Raw genomic sequence first — 22,947 nt, 5'->3', positions numbered from 1 at the left:
TGAAAATGGAGTGAAAGTGACTGTAAATAAGTGAAAGTTAAAAAGTGATAGTGAATAAGTGAGTGTAAAAGTGATAAAGTGAAAAGGTGAGTGAAAGTTAAAAGTAAAAATGTAAGTGAATAATAAAAGTGAAAGAGCGAAAGCGAAACGTCAAAGTGAAAGAGTAAAAACGTAAGTGAAAGTGAAACGTCAGAGTGAAAAAAAATGAAAGTGTAAAAAAGTGATTGAAAGTGATGAGAAAGAGAGTAAAAAGTGAAAGTGAATACATGAGAGTGGAAAAACTGAAAAGTGGTTAAACTCCAAAACTGTCCGCTGTTTTCTCCTTTCTGATTGGCCAACACCGCTGGGTTTACAACAAATGCTGATTATTTGAGGTTGAGGCAAATTATACTTGTTTGGAGCAAAACGCATCCTCTGTTCTCATGTTTGCGTTGACTCGTGTCAATGTGTCTTCAGGTATATCTATAGTTTTGGCTTGTATGCAGTTTACCCGCTCAGATAAATAATTTTGTGTTTGGGGTGAAGCCAGCAAAATATGCATTTTCATGTGGACAGATATTTTTAAAGGCGAGGAAAACTCAGTTGACACAATCACCTGTGTACATCTGGACATTGCCTGAAATATGAAATAAACCCATTGAACGCCTCTCAAACCTGTCTGTCTGTGCAGAAGATCAACCTGCGTGCCTCAGCCGAGCTTCAGAGCAACCATCTGTACGAATCGCAGCATTACCGGCCCGTTTCTGCACGAGGACCGACTGAGACGTCCCCGCTGCTGACAGGGAGCATCTGATGACCACAGCTGGACAGAAAAACTGAGATTCTCCAGCAAAACACAGGGTTAAACAGAAGCACTGGACTGACTGTGGAGAAGAGCTCAAACTTCATAACAACATTCATACAACCTTTACACAATGCTTGAAGTCATGTTATTAATATGTTTGCTCCAGTCGTTTGACTGCAGCGGTTTGACTGTTCTTGATGTATGATATGCTAAAGTTTGTTGCTGGAAACTACCCATATGATTAATGTTGTAGAAATCTATATTGACAGACTGTGATTCTCCAGCAGAGGGCAGCAACACACAGGGTTCAAGACAGAAACACTGCACAGAGTACACACAGTGGAGAAACTCTCAAACTTCATACTTTTAAACGACATTCATACAACTTTTACACAATGCCTGAAATTATATTATGATACATAATAAATGCTGAAAGTGTTGCTGGAAACTGCAGATATATGTGGTAACACTTTACAATACGGTTGTATTATTTGTTATTAATGTATTTACAATCAATACATGTGTTACTGTTTATTCATCATTGTTAACATTAATGAAAGTATAGCTACTCATGTTAACTGGCAATGCATTGACTAATGTTAACAGGTATGAGTTTGGATTTCAGGTAAATGTTGAATTATGATTAATAAATGCTGTAGAAGTATTGTTCATACTTGGTTCAGGTTAGTGAATACATCACTTAATGAAATCTTATTGTAAAGTGTGACCAAATTCTCTGGTTTTAGAACCGCATTCATTATGGCACTGAAACTGTATAATAGTGGTCGACTTGTACAACATTTAATATAACATTTCATACCTCTTGAATAAAATGAAAAGCTGTTCATATTTTAAAACAAACTTTATTGTAATACTTATTACAATACTGCAACACACTAATGACGATTACACACAGACAGAAGTCAGATTTGACTGGAAATAATACTACACACAGTTTCTCGTTTTTGTTCTTCGGATATTGTTGAAAATATGAGCTGAGATTTTCGAACGAGCAGCATTTCGGATATAGCTTAATATTTTATTATGGTAAAACAATAATCAGCATTAGATTTGTTCAGGCGATTGTGTCAAAATAAAAGTGCTCAAATCACCACACCTCGCACCCACCCAGCCTTCGCCTTCTCCTGCTTCATCCTGTCGCGATGTTCCTTCACCTTCCTGTGAAAGAAGCCTGCAGAAAAACAACAATACGTGCTGTTAATGAAAAATAATAATGAAGAGAACTGTTGATAGCGCGGGAGTCTGACGGTGCGCATGCTCGCTGACTTAATTCCACCATGTCAATCATTACAAACAAAAACAATCAATGGTTAACTCACAGAGATATTCACATTAGATGTCGCCTACCATGCTGTTGCCAATTGGAAGGAATCAATTACTATAGTTGTCTTGTTACCATAGCAACTGTAGAATCTCCACAACAGATCAATTACTATAGTTGTCTTGTTACCATAGCAACTGTAGAATCCCCACAACAGATCAATTTCTATAGTTGTCTTGTTACCATAGCAACTGTAGAATCTCCACAACAGATCAATTACTACAGTTGTCTTGTTACCATAGCAACTGTAGAATCTCCACAACATAACAAGACAACTGTAGTAATTGTTACCATAGCAACTGTAGAATCTCCACAACAGATCAATTCAAATATTTTGCTAAAGATTCCAAAACTATAGTACTATGTAGTATTTATGTTACTATAGTAATTTTTTTTATAAAGTCAGTCCCGAAATGATTCATCCCCCTGTCAAATTCTGACTTGAAGTGACTTTTGTTCAAACAGCTAGCTTTATTATTATTATTATCAACAGAAATGACTCATGCCTGTCCCGAATGACAATGTACAAGTGTCATCATTGTGGAAAAATTATTCTTAGCTCTAGTCAACATTTGAACAAAAACTTTAAGTCAGAATTTGCCAGGGGTGTAATAATTTCGGGCTTGACTTTAAATACAGTTGAAGGCAAAACTATTCACCCTCCTGTGACTTTATTAATATTGTTCTTCAAATATTTCCAAAATGATGTTGAACAGATTCAGGAGTTGTTCACAGTGTTTCCTCTAATGTTTGTTCTTCTGGAGAAAGTCTGATTTGTTTTATTTGGGCTAGAATAAAATCAGTTTTTAATAGTGTTAAAGTCATGTTAAGCTCAATATTATTCACCCCTTCAGCAATATTAGTGTTGGATTGTCTCCAGAACAAACCACTGTTATACAATGACTTGCCTAATTACCCTAACTTTACCCTAATTACCCTAGTGAAGCCTTTACATGTCACTGTAAGCTGAACACTAGTGTCTTGAAGAATATCTAGTCTAATATTATGCACTGTCAGCATGCTGAAGAGAAAATAAATCAGAGATTAGAGATGAGTTATTAACACTATTATGATTGGAAAAGTGAGAGAATGTGAACTGATAAACTCGTTTGAGAGTGTTTTAATGTGTGTACCATTAGGGTTAGATTGTGTTTCCTCTTCCTGTATGAACAGGTCAAACATCTGCGTCTGGATGAAGAGCTTAACAAAGCTGCTGTAGGTTTTGTTTTCCACTGCTTTCAGGAAGCTCTTCTTCTGGAACTGCCGGGGTTTCCCGCCACGCTTAATGTGCTCCGAGAAATGGCCGACAGTCTTGACGAATACGGACAGGAAGGCCTCTGACACCAGCCGGTTCAGCTGCTCTGTAGCTGCCAGAACACACAACAACAGGAAGTGAGCGCCACTCTTACAGGAAGCTGCCTGATAGTGTGGTTATACTGAACTTACAGGCGTGGTGCGTGCGCGCGGACAATCCCGACAGCAGCTCTTCCTTCAGCTTCAGCGGCAGCAGAGACTCCTCATCTCCAATCTGACATCACGAAAACACCAGTCAGATCACCAGCTATAGAGGGCTGTGGTTGCTAGGGTGTTGCTATGCTGTTAGGTGTTCTAACTGGTTGTTAGGGTGTTGCTATGCTGTTAAGTGTTCTAACTGGTTGTCAGGGTGTTGCTATGCTGTTAGGTGTTCTAACTGGTTGTCAGGGTGTTGCTATGCTGTTAAGTGTTCTAACTGGTTGTCAGGGTGTTGCTATGCTGTTAGGTGTTCTAACTGGTTGTCAGGGTGTTGCTATGCTGTTAGGTGTTCTAACTGGTTGTCAGGGTGTTGCTATGCTGTTAAGTGTTCTAACTGGTTGTCAGGGTGTTGCTATGCTGTTAAGTGTTCTAACTGGTTGTCAGGGTGTTGCTATACTGTTAGGTGTTCTAACTGGTTGTCAGGGTGTTGCTATGTTGTTAGTTGTTCTAACTGGTTGTCAGGGTGTTGCTATACTGTTAGGTGTTCTAACTGGTTGTCAGGGTGTTGCTATACTGTTAGGTGTTCTAACTGGTTGTCAGGGTGTTGCTATGTTGCTATGTGTTCTAACCGGTTGTCAGGGTGTTGCTATGCTGTTAGGTGTTCTAACTGGTTGTCAGGGTGTTGCTATGCTGTTAGGTGTTCTAACTGGTTGTCAGGGTGTTGCTATGCTGTTAGGTGTTCTAACTGGTTGTCAGGGTGTTGCTATGCTGTTAGGTGTTCTAACTGGTTGTCAGGGTGTTGCTATGTTGCTATGTGTTCTAACCGGTTGTCAGGGTGTTGCTATACTGTTAAGTGTTATGATTAGTTGCCAGTGCATTGGTGTGATTGCCATGGTGTTGCTAAGCTGCCAGGTGTTCAGATTGGCTGTTGGATGCATTGAAGTGGTGGTCAGGGCGTTGCTGTGTTTTTAGAGGTTCTGATTAGTTGTCAAAGCAATTATGTGGTTGCCAGGGTGTTGCTGTGATGCCAGGTGTTCTAATTGGCCGCCAGCGCAACTGTGGGATTCCCAGGGTGTTCTGATTGTTTGTCAGTGTGCCAATGTAATTCTCAGGGTGTTGCTATGCTTTAAGGTGTTCTGATTGGTTGTCATGGTATTTTTATACTGTTAGGAGTTCTGATTGGTTGTCAATGCATTTGTGTCGTTGTCAAAGTGTTGCTATGCAGTCAGGGCTGCTGCTATGATGTAAGGTGTTCTGATTGGTTGTCAGACTATTGCTATGCTGTCTGGTGGTTCTGATTGGTTGTCAGACAGTTGCTATGCTGTCTGGTGGTTCTGATTGGTTGTCAGACAGTTGCTATGCTGTCAGGTGTTCTGATTGGTTGTCAGACTGTTGCTATGCTGTCTGGTGGTTCTGATTGGTTGTCAGACAGTTGCTATGCTGTCAGGTGTTCTGATTGGTTGTCAGACTGTTGCTATGCTGTCTGGTGTTCTGATTGGTTGTCAGTGCATAGGTATGTGGTTTCTGAAGTGTTTTAGTGGCTGAAACAGTGAACAAACACTGTCTTGGTATACACAGTAATGAGAGTCATGTGGAACTTTATGAATAAATGAAATTAGACAGACAGTCTGTTTGTGTGTGTGTGTGTGTGTGTGTGTGTGTGTGTGCGTGTGTGTGTGTGTGTGTGTGTGAGCGCGCACATTAGTAACTCACTCTTGTGATGAATTTAGTTGGCGCTCCAGTCGACAGATCAACAATCATCACCTGATAAACACACGCAGAAACGTCAGACTCGGGTACAGTAATGATCCTTTAGTTCATCAATAATGAGTTTCAGAAGAATTCCGCCTTCGTGTGTGTGTGTGTGTGTGTGTGTGTGTGTGTGTGTGAGACTGACGTCGCTGTGGTCCGTGATCAGCCCCATCATGCTCTTCTGAACACCCAGCAGGTATGGAGTCGGTGCTTCACAAACGTCGATCAGAACTGAAGGAACGATTGATATAAACGTGTGCTGCCACACAAATGGATACAGGAGCGCTGCTACAGCATGAAGAACCTGCGAGAGAGTGCTAAACACACACACACACACACACACACAATAAAATAAACTGATCACTTCTTTTCTTCAAACACAGCAAACCGAGTCATTCTGTTGAAAGTATTATTACACGAATATGTGTGCTTCAATAGTCAATAGCAGTGTTTCATCCACCGGTTTACGCGCATTTTGAAAAAAAACTGCAATAAATCTAATTCACATATTTGTATGGAAACGCAGTTGATGAGTGTGCGATGCACTGCGCTGTGATTGGCTGCTGGTCACCTGAGCTCCTCTGAGATGAAGATGATTCGTCGCTCCAGCACAGCAGCGGTGAACACCAGCAGCAGCTCCTCATCGTTCAGACGGCTGAAAAGCGCAGTGAAATCCACATGCTCCAGCCAGGAGTCTGCAGGCCGCGTCAGCCGGATGATCTGACAGCAACCAAAGGGCCTTAGTCACTAAATGCACTACAGAATGTTACATTTACACACACAGATACACACCTGTGTGCCGGCGTCCGGGATGAAGCTGCTGATGCTGACGGTGCTGCCGGGTGAAGGCAGCGGTGCCTCCCGCAGACTCTGCATGAACGGGTAAATCATGGCTGTGGAGATCTGCCGGCGCTTCTCCACCTCATCAAAGATCTACACACACACACACACACACACACATAACATCAGAGTCCTAAAGCATTACTTTGCTACAGCAATCCACCTATAAATTTTGTTTAATGTTTTTTAGAGACTATATTAAACTCAAATACCACCAAACGGCCCTTACTACTTTAAAAATATTGTCAGAAGTATGAAAAGTTTATATTTCAGTTCATCTTTCTAAAAACAAGGGGGCACCCTTGTATGTTCACCAATGTAAACTGGTGGTCAAGTCTGGTACTGCGGCCAAACAAAATACTACTGGAAGCAATTTATTTATTTTATTTTTTACTTTAAATTTGGAATATAATTCAGATGTTTAGCTTTGATTATTATGATTAACTATTTTAGGCTAAAATGTGTTTTGTAAAATACACATTTCAATCATTGATGCAAAATCAACTTTTGTTAGCTGTTTGTACAGAAGTGTGTGTAGTATAGTGTGTCCACTGTCCTATTGGAGAGATTGAAACGCAACATATCTCTTTTTAAAATTTTCCTGATGTTAAAATAGGATCCGAATCCCAGTGATTTTGAGGCGCAGGCGTGTAGTTGAGGAGTAGGCGTGTAGTTTTCCCCACCCGTTCCACGACTCGCCCGAACGCTTGAATAATCTCCCCTCACAAATACATCAAATAACCGTACTGTTTTATTTTTGACTAATAAACTGAATCTCTGCTTTATCCATGTCTGTCACTGATTCAGAGAGTCATTTAGAGATTCATCACTGATTCAGAGAGTCATTCAGAGATTCAACACTGATTCAGAGAGTCATTCAGAGATTCGTCACTGATTCAGAGTCATTCAGAGATTCAACACTGATTCAGAGAGTCATTTAGAGATTCAACACTGATTCAGAGTCATTCAGAGATTCATCACTGATTCAGAGAGTCATTCAGAGATTCAACACTGATTCAGAGAGTCATTTAGAGATTCATCACTGATTCAGAGAGTCATTCAGAGATTCAACACTGATTCAGAGTCATTCAGAGATTTGTCACTGATTCAGAGAGTCATTTAGAGATTCATCACTGATTCAGAGTCATTCAGAGATTCATCACTGATTCAGAGAGTCATTCAGAGATTCAACACTGATTCAGAGAGTCATTCAGAGATTCGTCACTGATTCAGAGTCATTCAGAGATTCAACACTGATTCAGAGAGTCATTTAGAGATTCAACACTGATTCAGAGTCATTCAGAGATTCATCACTGATTCAGAGAGTCATTCAGAGATTCAACACTGATTCAGAGAGTCATTTAGAGATTCATCACTGATTCAGAGAGTCATTCAGAGATTCAACACTGATTCAGAGTCATTCAGAGATTTGTCACTGATTCAGAGAGTCATTTAGAGATTCATCACTGATTCAGAGAGTCATTCAGAGATTCGTCACTGATTCAGAGAGTCATTCAGAGATTCAACACTGATTCAGAGTCATTCAGAGATTCATCACTGATTCAGAGTCATTCAGAGATTCAACACTGATTCAGAGAGTCATTCAGAGATTCGTCACTGATTCAGAGTCATTCAGAGATTCAACACTGATTCAGAGAGTCATTTAGAGATTCAACACTGATTCAGAGTCATTCAGAGATTCATCACTGATTCAGAGAGTCATTCAGAGATTCAACACTGATTCAGAGAGTCATTTAGAGATTCATCACTGATTCAGAGAGTCATTCAGAGATTCAACACTGATTCAGAGTCATTCAGAGATTTGTCACTGATTCAGAGAGTCATTTAGAGATTCATCACTGATTCAGAGAGTCATTCAGAGATTCGTCACTGATTCAGAGAGTCATTCAGAGATTCAACACTGATTCAGAGTCATTCAGAGATTCATTACTGATTCAGAGTCATTCAGAGATTCAACACTGATTCAGAGAGTCATTCAGAGATTCGTCACTGATTCAGAGAGTCATTCAGAGATTCAACACTGATTCAGAGAGTCATTTAGAGATTCATCACTGATTCAGAGAGCCATTCAGAGATTCGTCACTGATTCAGAGAGTCATTCAGAGATTCATCAATACATGAATCCATGTCTGTCTCTGTCACTGACTGCTGTTTATCTGACATACATGTGCGAATGGTGGGTGGGGAGAACCAGCTCATTTGCATTTAAAGAGTTCATAAACGGCTACACTTGATTTGAGCTCTAAAGGGGCATATTCTGCAATCTGATGGGTAATTTGAGCTGAAGCATTCTGGAGACAACAAAAACTGACCTTCCATCTTGTAAAAAGGATAAAACAGAAGCCCTTTAACCTATACAAATCTTAAAGAATAAAAGTAAATAAATTGTTAAGTGGCTTTGGATAAAAGCATCTGCTGAATGAGTAAATGTAAATGTGTGTGTTTCACCTTTGAGAAGAGGCCGAAACAGGCCACATGGCTGATGATGCAGTACGCTTCAGGAAGACGAGCACCTTTACCTGCCGGCTGACACAAACACATCACAATGATTCAGAAGACCACCCGAACACATTCACAAGCTTCATAATGAGCGGAGCTGAACTGACCAGCAGCCTCCTGCAGTAGCCGTTCCTGCGGCTGCCGTCCACTTCAGTCAGAACGAAGGAGAACGTCTCGCTGCGGAGAATCACAGAATCAACCTCAGTTCAGATCTACACACCGACAAACACATCTGACTGACTAAGAGAAACAGGGATCTACACCGATTACACTGATTCAGAAAGCCATTCAGAGATTCGGTAATGTTTCAGAGAGTCATTCAGATTCATCACTGATTCAGAGAGTCTTCCAGGGGTTCATCACTGACTCAGAAGTTCACAAAATGATTTAGAGATTCACCTCTGATTTAGAGTCACTCAGAGATTCATCAATCACTGATTCAGAGAGTCATTAAGAGATTCATCAATAACTGATTTAGAGAGTCATTCAGGGGTTCATCGCTGATTCAGAAAGTGATTCAGAGATTCGTCAATCACTGATTTAGAGAGTCATTAAGAGATTCATAACTGATTCAGAGAGTCATTCAAAGATTCATCACTGATTCAGAGAGTCATTTAGAGGTTCATCACTGATTCAAAGTCATTCAGAGATTCATCACTGATTCAGAGAGTCATTAAGAGATTCATAACTGATTCAGAGAGTCATTCAAAGATTCATCACTGATTCAGAGAGTCATTTACAGTTTCATCACTGATTCAAAGTCATTCAGAGGGTCATCACTGATTCAGAGTCATTCAGAGGGTCTTCACTGATTCAGAGAGTCATTCAGAGATTCATCACTGATTCAGAGTTATTCAGAGGGTCATCACTGATTCAGAGAGTCATTCAGAGATTCATCACTGATTCAGAGAGTCATTCAAAGATTCATCACTGATTCAGAGATTCATTCAGAGATTCATCACTGATTCAGAGTCATTCAGAGATTCATCACTGATTCAGAGATTCATCACTGATTCAGAGAGTCATTCAGAGATTCATCACTGATTCAGAGAGTCATTCAGAGATTCATCACTGATTCAAAGAGTCATTCACAGATTCATAACTGATTCAGAGATTCATTCAGAGATTCAACACTGATTTAGAGAGTCATTTAGAGATCCATCACTGATTCAGAGTCACTCCGAGATTCATCAATAACTGATTTAGAGAGTCATTCAGAGGTTCATCAGTGATTCAGAGAATCATTTAGAAACTTATCACTGATTCAGAGAGTCATTCAGAGATTCATCACTGATTCAGAGAGTCATTAAGAGATTCATCAATCACTGGTTTAGAGAGACATTCAGGGGTTCATCGCTGATTCGGAAAGTGATTCAGAGATTCGTCAATCACTGATTTAGAGAGTCATTAAGAGATTCATAACTGATTCAGAGAGTCATTCAAAGATTCATCACTGATTCAGAGAGTCATTTAGAGGTTCATCACTGATTCAAAGTCATTCAGAGGGTCATCACTGATTCAGAGTCATTCAGAGGGTCATCACTGATTCAGAGTCATTCATAGGGTCATCACTGATTCAGGGAGTCATTCAGAGGGTCATCACTGATTTAGAGTCATTCAGAGGGTCATCACTGATTCAGGGAGTCATTCATAGGGTCATCACTGATTCAGGGAGTCATTCAGAGGGTCATCACTGATTCAGAAAGTCATTCAGAGATTCATCACTGATTCAGAGTTATTCAGAGGGTAATCACTGATTCAGAGAGTCATTCAGAGATTCATCACTGATTCAGAGTTATTCGGAGGGTAATCACTGATTCAGAGAGTCATTCAGAGATTCATCACTGATTCAGAGTTATTCAGAGGGTAATCACTGATTCAGAGAGTCATTCAGAGATTCATCACTGATTCAGAGAGTCATTCATAGGGTCATCACTGATTCAGGGAGTCATTCAGAGGGTCATCACTGATTCAGAAAGTCATTCAGAGATTCATCACTGATTCAGAGTTATTCAGAGGGTAATCACTGATTCAGAGAGTCATTCAGAGATTTATCACTGATTCAGAGAGTCATTCAGAGATTCATCACTGATTCAGATATTCATCACTGATTCAGAGTCATTCAGAGATTCATCACTGATTCAGAGAGTCATTCAGAGATTCATCACTGATTCAGAAATTCATTCAAAGATTCATCACTGATTCAGAAAGTCATTCAGAGATTCATCACTGATTCAGAGATTCATTCAGAGATTCAACACTGATTTAGAGAGTCATTTAGAGATCCATCACTGATTCAGAGATTCATTCAGAGATTCATCGCTGATTCAGAGTCATTCAGAGGGTCTTCACTGATTCAGAGAGTCATTCAGAGATTCAGCATGAGCATCAGCAGAACAGACCTCATTTCTAACACTGCGTGCACACGAGGAGTTGTTTCTATGTTAGGATATGAGTCAGTTTGATGAAAGAAAACAAATAGACTCTAATGAACTCATCAACATCCTGCGGTCTTTCCAGAAGCGTCCGTTCAGAGGTGTGAAAATGATGCATGTGGTGAGAGGAGTTGTGAAAGTGTGCATGTGTGTGTGTGTGTGTGTGTGTGTGTGTGTGTGAGGCTCAAATGTCCTGAGTAAATGAAATGTAATGACAATAAAATAAAAAAGGCATCCGACCGAGTGGTAAAAGTAAAACTGTGTGCTTCATTTGATGGTGAATAGGATTTCATTTAGCTTTTTCTTCTGTGAGTTTCTCAGTGTGGATTAGTGGTGCAGTGGCTGTGGAAAACATCATTAACCTGACATCATTAACAGTCTGCAGTGTCCTCTCTAAGATAGGAAAACAAACCTGTGTGTGTTCAGTTGTGAATTTTTGTGTTAGCTTGTGTGTGTGTATGTTCAGGTGTGTGTTAGCTTTTGTGATAGTGTGTGTTTTGGCTTGTGTGTTCAGATGCATGTGTGTGTGTGTGTGTGTGTGTGTGTGTGTTAGACTTTATTAAAAGCATGTGTTCAGGTGTGTGTGTGTCTGTTTGTGTTACCTTGTGTGTGTGTGTGTGTGTGTGTGTGTGTGTGTGTGTGTGTGTGTGTGTGTGTGTGTATTAGCTTGTGTGTTCAGATGTGTGTGTCTACGTTCAGATGTGTGTGTGTTTATGCCAGCTTGTGTGTCTGTGTAAGCTTGTTTGTTTAGGTGTGTGTTTGTGTGTGTGCACAAGCGTGTTAGCCATTGTGAATTCAGATGTGTGTATTTGTGTTTGTGTGTTAGTGTGTGTGTGTGTGTACCTGCTGTACTCTGTCACTGGGGCCCAGTGGACTCCCTCAGGGAAGCAGAACAGATGAGCCGCCTTCATGCTCTTCTCCTCCTGCTCGCGCTGCAGCCGCCCCATCACCTCACGCTACACACACACACACACACACACACACACATCACAACACACACACACACACGCACTTCATTACACCTTACTGCTACTGTTGGTTTGCTAACAGATTTCCCATACTGTCCCAACCTTTTCTGATTTGGGGTTGTATGTATGTGTAACGGAGGCCTAGTAAGTGCTCTGCAGGTAAACCCCACTCCTCTGACCTCTACAGGTGCTCTAGTGACAGAAGTTAAAGGCCATGATCTTTAGCCTCCTTGTTAGAGCATCCGACTCCCATGCAGAAGGCCGCCGGTTCGATACCAGCTCGGAGCAGGTTAGGTGGCGGGGTTACATATGTATCAATGTATGTGTGTGCGTGTGTGTGAATATGTATGAGTATAAGTGTGTGTGTGTCTCCTGACCTTAGGGAACTGGTAAGTGACCTGTGGCTCGTACCCCACCCCGCTGCTCCTCTTCCTCAGACTGACCACCAGCAGATACTCAAAGAATCTCAGACCACAGTGACTCTCCCGTCCAGCAGGGGGCGCCACGGCCGCGGGGGTAGGGGCTCCGGCCTCTAAAGGGGAACAGAAACACACACACGCACAGCTCAGAGAAACCACAGCAGAACAAGACAGCACAAACACACATTGTGCTCCAAACCTCAGAGGAGAAACAGAAACCTGAACCACATCAGACAACACAATCACTCTCTGATGACTGATGAACTCTGACCAACTGTTGCAAACAACATCACAATATCCGTAGAGTCAGCATTATAACCTTTCGAATGACACAATTATGGTAATTACTCATTTATTTATGGCTTTTGCGACTTTTTGTAGATTACTTTGACTACTTTTGTGCTATTTTATAGATTACTTTTAGATTAAATATAGATTACTTTAACAATAATTTGTAGATTACTTCTGAATTACATTTAGATTACTTTTGTGCTCTTTTGTAGATTACTTTTAGATTACATTTGTGCTCTCTAGTTGATTACACTTAGATTACTTTTGCGCTTGTTTTTAGTTTGCGTTTATATTACTGTAGTGGATGCTGCACACTGGCGGTGGTATGGAGTGAGCCCCCTTCACGATTGTGAAAATTTCTTTTAAATTACGTAGATTACTTTTGTGCTCTTCAAGATAAATTTTAACGTACTTTTTAGATTATTTTAAAAATACATAGATTACTTGTGCTCTTTTGTAGATTACATTTAGATTACTTCTGTGCTTGTTTTTAGTTTGCATTTAGATTACTGCTATATACTTATATATTACATTTGTTTCTTTTTGTAGATTACATTTAGATTACTTTCATGCTCTTTTGTAGATTACATTTAGATTATGTTTTTGCTTGTTTGTAGTTTGCATTTAGATTACTGTAATATACTTATATATTACAATTGTGGCCTTTTGTAGATTACTTTAAATTACACAGATTACTTTTGTGCTCATTTGTAGTTTGCTTTTAGATTACCCATGTAGATTACTTTTATATTATAATTATATTACTTCCGTGCTTTTCTGTAGATTACATTTAGATTATGTTTGTGCTTGTTGGTAGTTTGATTTTAGATTACTGTACTATACGTACATACAATTGAAGTCAGAATTATTAGCACGCCTAATAATTTTTGATTATTAAAAATAAAATAAAAATTAAAATTAAAACTTATTTATTTATATTTCATAAATGATGTATAACAGATTCAGAAAATATTCACTACATGTCTGATAATATTTTTAATAATTATTAAAAATTAATAAATTGATGATTAATAAAAAAACCTTTTAAGGTCAGGAATATTAGCCCCTTTAAGCTATATTGGATACTCTACAGAACAAACCATCATTATACAACAACTTGCCTAATTACCCTAGCCTGCCTAGTTACCCTAATTACCCTAGTGAAGCCTTTAAATGTCACTTTAAGCTGAATACTAGTGTCTTGAAGAATATCTAGTCTAATATCAAGTACTGTCATCATGGCAAAGATAAAATAAATCAGTGATTAGAGATGATTTATTAACACTATCATGATTAAATCAGTGTTGAAGAAATCTGCTCTTTGTTAAACAAAAATTTGATAAAAAAAATAAACAGGAGGGCTAATAATTCACATGGGCTAACAATTCTGACTTTAACTGCAAATATTACATTTGTGGCCTTTTGTAGATCACTTTTAGATTAAATATAGATTACTTTTGCAATCATTTGTATAATATTTTGTAGATTACTTTTAAATTACATAAGATTACTTTTGTGCTCTTGCAGATTACCTTTGTAGATTACTTTTAGATTACATATAGGTTACCTTTTTTCTCTTTTGTAGATTACATTTAGATTACTTTTGTGCTGGTTTGTAGTTTGCATTTAGATTACTGTAATATACTTACATTTGTGATCCTTTGTAGATTACTTTATGACATTTAGATTACTTTTGTGCTCTTTTGTAGTTTGCTTTTAGATTGCTTTCGTAGATTACTTTTAGATTAAATGTATATTACTTTTGCGCTCTTTGTAAATTACCTTCTGATAACTTTTGTAGATTACTATTTTGCTCTTTGTAGATTACTTTTAGATAACATATAGATTACTTTTGTGCTCTTTTGTTTGCTTTTATTTGATGTCACATATATTAAAGCAGGATAATCTTTTTGTTAGAAAAAGTGCTATTTTGACAAGTACAGAAAATATAAATATCTTTATTGTTTATGATCAACTCGAGTCTCGACAGCTTGTGTTTAAAGTGCAATGATGAACAGTTAATAGTCCAAAATACTCACACTAATGTACATCACTGTAACTGTTTGCTGAAAGAAACACTGAATAACACTAAACCACAAACATATACCAAACAAAACATACATTTAAAACAGCAAGAGTACAAAAACAATATTGAAAAACTTCAAATATCACTGTGACATCTAATATTCCAGCTAAAACACTAGTGCAGATGGCAGAATTACAGAAACACAGCACACTACAGAAACATCACAAACACAAAGAATAATGAATTTATACAAGCGGCAGGATTGTTATGAACAAAATATAAACGTTAAAATGAGAAGAATCAATTAATTGCAAACAACTCACTGCCATTGTGTTAACAATATGTACTATATACAATATAATTGACTATTTACAAGTACTTTCTGACTGCGTTATGCAGATTACATAAACATCCATGACTACACAGTTACACAGTGCTGAAAGGGTTTTCAGCAGGGCTTCGTGTTGATTTTAGATCATTTCATTAGGACGAAGTTGCTGCTTTAGCAAATTTTCAGCGAGAAAAACAAGTCTAAACCAATCTAATCTGATTTCGACAGACTTCACCGTCACATTTGTTTTTAGTTTCCTCATAAAATTCCTCTGGTGTCATGGACTGAGAGATTAAATTAAACCTCTCTGACATTATCACACTGTGTATGTTCATATTCACACCAGAGGAGTAAAGTTTATGGCAAACTTTGATGATCGCTTTAAAAAAAAAAACTAAGTTACAGTAAAAATAAATGTTGCATTTTAACATTGAAGTTATTAGCATGACAAATCTTTTTTTTTCAAGTTACTAACATAATTTAGCATGTTAATATCATGTTTCTACAATTAAAATACTGATAATGTTTCTAGCATGATTTAAAACAATGCTAGCATCTATAAACATATTGTTAGCAAGACTTAAGCACACTGTTTTTCAAATTATTAACATAAATTAGCAAGTTAATAACATGTTTCTAAAATTAAAGTACTGATAATGTTTCTAGCATGATTAGCACATTGCTAGCATGAATAAGCATGTTGTTAGCATGACTTAAAGCATTGTTTTACAAGTTACTAACATGAATTAGCATGTTAATATAAAATTAAAGTACTGATAATGTTTCTAGCATGATTTAGCACAGTGCTAACATGAATAAGCATGTTATTAGCATGACTTAGAGCACTGTTTTTTAGGTTACAAACATGAATTAGCATGTTAATGACATGTTTTTAAAATTAAAGTACTAATAATTGTTCTAGCATGATTAAGATCATTGCTAGCATCAATAAACATGGCATTTTAACACTGATTAAGTTGCTAGCGTGATTTAGCACCCTGTTCCAGCAAGTTAATAAAATTAACACAATTATAAAATTTCTAGCATGGTTTAGCACATTGCTAGCATGAATAAGCAGGTTGTTAGCATGACTTAAAGCACTGTTTTACAAGTTACTAACATGAATTAGCATGATAATTACATGTTTTTAATATTAATATTATTATTAGCATGTGGTTAGCATGACTTAGAGTACTGTTTTTCAAGTTACTAACATTAGTTAGCATGTTAATATCATGTTTTTAAAATGAAAGAACTAATCATTTTAGCATGATTTAGCACACTTCTAGCATTAATAAACATGTTGCTAGCTTGACTTGAGCACACTGTTTTTTCAATTAACTAACACAAATTAGCATGTTAATGGCATGTTTTTACAGACTGATAATGTTTCTAGCATGATTTAGCCCATTACTAGAATGGATAAGCAGGTTGCTAGCATGACTAAAAGCACTATTTTACAAGTTACTAACATGAATTAGCATGATAATGACATGTTTTTTTAATATTAAAGTACTGATAATTTTTCTAGCATCATTTATCACATTGCTAGCATCAATAAGCATGTAGTTAGCATGGCTTAGAGCCATGTTTTACATGTTACTAACATGAATGAGCATGTTAATTACATGTTTTTAAAACTAAATGAATGATCATTTTTCTAGCATCATTTTGCACAGTGCTAGCATCAATAAACATGTTGTTGGCATGAATTAAACAGTGTTTTTTCCAGTTACTAACACAAATTAGCATGTTTCTAAAATTAAAGAACTGATCATGTTTCCAGCATGATTTAGCACATTGCTAGCATCAATAAACATGGGGGAAAATATTCAAATAACATAGTAACATTTATCATTGATGAAGTTGCTAGCATGTTCATGCAAGTTACTAAAATTATTTAGCAGTTTTCTAAAAATGAACACAATTATAAAGTTTCTAGCATGGTTTAGCACATTGCTAGCATTAATAAGCATGTTGAAAACATGACTTAAAGCACGTTTTTTAAAGCACGTGTATTACCATGCTAATAACATGTTTAAAAAATGTATGCACTGCTCACATAAGCTATGCAGCATGATTTAGAACAATGCTAGCTTTCTAACAGCACAAACATGACACTTTTAAAAAGCTGCATTCATAAATTACAGTATATGAACAGACAAAAATACATAGCATGCAATCCTAAAGATTAAATGAAAATTAAATATTTACCATTTAAAACATTTAAAATGCAAATGTTGACACATTATTAGAGCAACTTAACAAATAAAAATGTCATAGATAAGTGAAGTACTTTTTACCTTATGCTAGCATGCTTATAATGTTGTTTAAAGACACAGGCTAGTGATAAACAGCTTAAATGCTATATATTAGGTCGCTGTTAGGGTTGGGCCGATAGACAATGACATTGTGCATCGATGGCCAATAGACAACATTCCGCGCGTCCGCCCCGCCCCCGTCCCAAACCTGCTCGCGAAAAATACACAATCAGGCCTCATTTACTCTAATACATGTTAGTATTAAAATGGCATTTTAGAATGAAAATGATCCACATCCACACCGTGTTTTACCTAGCATTTCTGAACAGCCCTCAATCCGCTGTAAATCCACATCATATGACCACACACACACGTTCGCACCCCTCTTTACATGATAACGAGACCATCATCCATCGTGATGTTTCACATTAGACAAAGTACAATGCCAATTTGTTCGACATGGCTTAACCCTACTTGCTGTACAAACGTTTTCCACCACCAAGAAAAGTCAATCGGTTTTTCACAGATCTAATCGCAAGTTTAATTAAATCTGTACATCCGATCAGTTAGAAAAGACATAGCAACCTGAGTCAGACCCTCCAGAAGAAGTGTTCAGAGTTTGGTGGCGGTGGCTTTAAAAATGTAGGAGGAGTTACCGTTTAAAACAGGACTGCCCAAACTCGGTCCTGGAGGGCCGGTGTCCTGTATATTTTAGTTCCAACCCCAATTAAACACACCTGAACTCGCTAATCAGGCTCTTTCTAGGTATAATAAGCTCCAGACAGGTGTGTTGAAGGAAGTTGGAGCTAAACTCTGCAGGACACCGGCCCTACAGGACTTGAGTTTGGACACCCCTGGTTTAAATATTGTTTCACATTGTACTGTAGAGCATTATGGTGACTTTGCCAAGTCAGCATAATTGAGATGAAAGGAAAAACTTTTTTTTTCAGAAAACACGACAACTAATAATGAAATATGAGTTTATATTAAACAATAGTCAACATTTAAATAAAGTAAAACCTCCGTCAACTGCATTTAAACGGAAAAAACTAAGTAAATATAAGATTCTGTCTCATCTAAAGAACATACAAGCCAGTCATAATTCAGGGCTCTCAGAGACACACATTTGAATCTGCGTGCAACACCTTGTTTTTCTCATGGTGAGAAGTAATGGATCAGATAATAATGGAGAAGACATGCATATGAAAGGAACTGATACCCATATATAAACGCACTGTAAATATCTATGACTGTTACTGATCTAATGCTGGAGTTCAGCGCTGCTGGATAAATTACATGACCCAGCCGCAAATAAAAAAGATATTCATTATCAGGTACCGTAAGCAAATCGGGCCACGGCGTTAATAATTTGTACATCATGCTGTCTTTAAGCCGAATAAAGGCTGTGCAAAATGATTATGGTTTTTTTAAATGTCTTTGTCTCGTTGTAAGAAATACTGTATTTACCGTGCTGTTATTCAAGAAACATTTCAGATGCAAGTCTGACAATCAAGTATTGTATTGTGTTGTAAAAGCAACAAAATGTAACCAACTAGCCCAGTGGTTCCCAACGTGGAGGTCGCTTGGTGATTTCCAATAATCAAATTAATTATTAAAATATTAGAATCACTATATTTTATACATAACCTACTGAAGAATAAAATAGTTAATAGTAACATTGTTAAAATGTAAATAAAAAACATAAAAAAAACATGCAAATAAAAAGCCATCAGTTCAAAGTGTGCCAAAAAATCTCCCCCACACCATTACACCACCACCACCAGCCTGAACCGCTGATACAAGGCAGGATGATCCATGCTTTCATGTTGTTGAGGCCAAATTGTGAGCCGAGCATCCGAATGTGTCAGCAGAAATGGAGACTCATCAGAGCAGCAACGTTTCTCCAATCTTCTATTGTCCAGTTTTGGTGAGTCTGTGTGAATTTTAGCCTCAGTTTCCTGTTCTTAGCTGACAGGAGCGGCACCCGGTGTGCTCTTCTGCTGCTGTAGCCCATCCGCCTCAAGGTTGGACGTGTTGTGTGTTCAGAGATGCTCTTCTGCAACGAGTGCTTATTTGAGTTACTGTCGCCTTTCTAACAGCTGGAACCAGTCTGGCCATTGTCCTCTGACCTCTAGCATCAACAAGGCATTTGCACCCACAGAACTGCCGCTCACTGGATATTTCCTCTTTGTCGGAGCATTCTCTGTAAACCCTAGAGATGGTTGTGCGTGAAAATCCCAGTAGATCAGCAGTTTCTGAAATACTCAGGGCAGAATGCCCTTTCTTCCTCATTCTGATGCTCGTTTTAAACTGCAGCAGATCGTCTTGACCATGTCTACATGCCTAAATGCATCGAGTTGCAGCCATGTGATTGGCTGATTAGATATTTGCATTAATGAGCAGCTGGATAGGTGTACCTAATAAAGTGGCCAGTGAGTGAGCACAGCAGATTGTTTTTCAAACAACAATAAATTTAACCTTGCACCTTATATTTATATTTTAATTAGATTTATTTTTCATTGTTGTGCTTGTTTTGAACTTTTGCATAACAAGAAGTTTTTAGTTCTGTAGCTGATCGTGACGAAACACTTCTGCTTGTTCAAAAGAAACAAAAGGAAAAAAAAACACAGGACATTTGAAGCTTATTCCTGTCGTGCCGAATCCGTGACAGAACGGTGACTTCAGTATACCCCTATCTATCTATCTATCTATCTATCTATCTATCTATCTATCTATCTATATATATATATATATATATATATATATATATATATATATATATATATATATATATATATATACATACATACATACATACATACATACATATATATATATATATATATATATATATATATATATATATATATATACATACACACACACACACACTGTATATATCAATTCAAATGCACACACACATATAAAAAAATATGTAACGCAAGACTCACTTGCTCTCTGGAACTTCTCCTGTAATGCTGAGAACATGGAGCTGATCTTCTTCATGGCACTGCGATCAACGTCTGATCGACACGCACGTGCACACACGCGCACACACACACACACACACACACACACACACACACACACAAACAAACAAACAAACAAACAAACACACACACACACACACAGAGAGAGAGAGATTGCTATCAGTTAACTCAAAACAAGCTGGTAAATTCACAGGAATCAGGATGAATCACTACTTTCATTTCTTGTCAAGGGGCAACAGGAAAAATAAAAAAGTCTATGTGTGTTTGTGAGTGAGAAAGAGGAACGAGAGTCTTCAAATCTCACTTCTTATACATCACAGACAGTTCAGTTTGTCACACACTTTATTTAGCTAACAGAGGTGCCTCTTAACTGTCGCGTAACTTCAAAGAATGAAAAAAAATACAGAAAACACATTATATTTAGTGTGAGGAAGTGAAAAACATACACCATAAACCAAACTAAATATAAACAATAGAAGATTTATATGCAGATTTAGTGTTTACAGTGTCTGATGCTTTACTGTGGGTTTAGTGTTTATATTGTGTGTTTATAGTGTGTGTTTGATATTTTACTGAGGTTTTAGTGTTTTGTATTGTGTTTATATAGTGTGTTTAGTGTTTATACTGTGTGTTTAGCCTTTTCATTGTGTGTTTAGTGTTTATGTTGTGTGTTTGGTATTTTAGTGTGTGTTTAGTGTTTATATAGTGTGTTTAGCGTTTTTTGTGTGTGTTTAGCATTAATAATGTCTGTTTATATTTTGTTTAGTGTTTATATTGTGTGTTTAGTGTTTTATATTGCGTGTTTAGTATTTTACTGTGTGTTAGTGTTTATATCATGAGTTTAGTGTTTATATTGTGTTTTGCATTTTATTGTTAGTTTAGTGTTTATATTGTGTGTTTGGTGTTTTACTGTGTGTTTAGTGTTTATATCAAGTGTTTAGTGTTTATAAAGTGTGTTTAGTGTTTATATCAAGTGTTTAGCTTTTTTATAGTTTGTTTAGTGTTTATATAGTGTGTTTAGTGTTTATATAGTGTGTTTAGTGTTTATATTGTGTGTTTAGCTTTTTTTATAGTGTGTTTAGTGTTTAAACTGTGTGTTTGGTATTTATATAGTGTGTTTAGTGTTTATATAGTGTGTTTAGTGTTTATATTGTGTGTTTAGTGTTTATAAAGTGTGTTTGGTATTTTACTGTGTTTTTAGTGTTTATATCATGTGTTTAGTTTTTATAAAATGTGTTTAGTGTTTATAAAGTGTGTTTGGTATGTTACTGTGTTTTGAGTGTTTATATCATGTGTTTAGTTTTTATAAAATGTCTTTAGTGTTTATAAAGTGTGTTTAGCTTTTTTATAGTGTGTTTAGTGTTTATATTGTGTGTTTGGTATTTTACTGTGTTTAGTGTTTTTTGTGTGTGTTTTGCGTTTTTATGGTTAGTTTAGTGTTTATATTGTGTGTTTAGTGTTTTTATTGTGTGTTTATATTGTGTTACATTGTGTGTTTGGTATTTTACTGTGTGTTTAGTGTTTTTTATTGTGTTTTTATAGTTTTTAGTGTGTTTAGTGTTTATATTGTGTGTTTAGTGTTTAGTGTTTTTATATAGTGTGTTTAGTGTTTATATTGTGTGTTTATATTGTGTGTTTATACAGTGTGTTTAGTGTTTATATTGTGTGTTTATATTGTGTTTATATTGTGTGTTTAGTGTTAATATTGTGTGTTTATAGTGTGTTAATGCTTACATGGTGGCTTTAGTGGTTATATGGTGTGTTTATATTGTTTAGTGTTTATATTGTGTATTTATAGAGATTTTTTGTTCATATTGTGTGTTTATGGTGTGTGTTTGGTGTTTTACTGAGTGTTTATAGTGCATTTGTTTTTATATTGCGTGTTTTGTGGTCATGTTGTGTATATACTGTGTGTTTATAGTGTGATTGGTGTTTATATTGTGTTTATAGTGTGTTTAGTGTTAATATTGTGTGTTTATAGTGTGTTTTGTGTTCATATTGTGTGTTTAGTGTTAATATTGTGTTTTTATAGTGTTTGATGTGTTACTGTGGCTTTAATGTTTATATTGTGTATTTATAGTGTGTTTGGTGTTTATATTGTGTGTTTAGTGTTCATATTGTGTTTTTATATAAATTTTATGTGTTATTGTGTGTTTGGTGTTTATATTGTGTGTTTATAGTGTGTTTGGTGTTTATATTGTGTGTTTGTTCATATTGTGCGTTTAGTGTTAATATTGTGTTTTTATAGTGTTTGATGTGTTACTGTGGCTTTAATGTTTATATTGTGTGTTTATAGTGTGTTTGGTGTTTATATTGTGTGTTTAGTGTTCATATTGTGTTTTTATGGTGTTTGATGTGTTACTGTGTGTTTAGTGTTCATATTGTGTGTTTATAGTGTGTTTGTTTTTTTACTGTGTGATTAGTGTTTAAATTGTGTTTAGTATGCGTTGGGTGTTTTACAATATGTTTAATGTGCTTATATAGTATGTGTTTAGTGATTATATATTGTGTTTATAGTGTGTATTTGGTGTTTGAA

At 36.8% G+C, this 22,947-nt stretch overlaps 2 protein-coding genes across 7 annotated transcripts in view; one reads left to right on the top strand and one right to left on the bottom strand.

Moving 5' to 3' along the window:
• Positions 1–1,645, top strand: part of dram2b (DNA-damage regulated autophagy modulator 2b) — a 9,335-nt gene extending 7,690 nt beyond the window's left edge. For 4 of the 5 annotated variants that reach the window (XM_073936436.1, XM_005168271.5, XM_073936437.1 and 1 more), the window contains one exon: positions 671–1,645. In XM_073936436.1, the coding sequence (XP_073792537.1) occupies positions 671–793 (123 nt within the window). In that variant the 3' untranslated portion in view covers positions 794–1,645. The remainder of the gene's footprint in view (positions 1–670) is intronic. The other variant, NM_001002135.2, reaches the window with a different exon arrangement.
• The window catches only part of dennd2db (DENN/MADD domain containing 2Db), a 46,091-nt gene continuing 24,771 nt past the window's right edge, over positions 1,628–22,947 (bottom strand). For both annotated transcript variants that reach the window (XM_073936463.1, NM_001007346.1), the window contains 12 exons: positions 20,373–20,444; positions 12,471–12,625; positions 11,969–12,081; positions 8,798–8,867; positions 8,640–8,717; positions 6,123–6,263; positions 5,902–6,050; positions 5,476–5,647; positions 5,292–5,342; positions 3,573–3,654; positions 3,260–3,493; positions 1,628–1,976 (listed from right to left, as the gene is read on the bottom strand). In XM_073936463.1, coding sequence (XP_073792564.1) covers positions 1,888–1,976; positions 3,260–3,493; positions 3,573–3,654; positions 5,292–5,342; positions 5,476–5,647; positions 5,902–6,050; positions 6,123–6,263; positions 8,640–8,717; positions 8,798–8,867; positions 11,969–12,081; positions 12,471–12,625; positions 20,373–20,444 — 1,406 coding nt within the window. In that variant the 3' untranslated portion in view covers positions 1,628–1,887. The remainder of the gene's footprint in view (positions 1,977–3,259; positions 3,494–3,572; positions 3,655–5,291; positions 5,343–5,475; positions 5,648–5,901; positions 6,051–6,122; positions 6,264–8,639; positions 8,718–8,797; positions 8,868–11,968; positions 12,082–12,470; positions 12,626–20,372; positions 20,445–22,947) is intronic.

Source organism: Danio rerio, chromosome 22 (assembly GCF_049306965.1).
Source record: "Danio rerio strain Tuebingen ecotype United States chromosome 22, GRCz12tu, whole genome shotgun sequence".
Classification (NCBI taxonomy): Eukaryota; Metazoa; Chordata; class Actinopteri; order Cypriniformes; family Danionidae; genus Danio; species Danio rerio.
The sequence above is the reverse complement of the archived record's forward strand: the minus strand, read 5'-3'. Positions and strand labels throughout refer to the sequence as shown.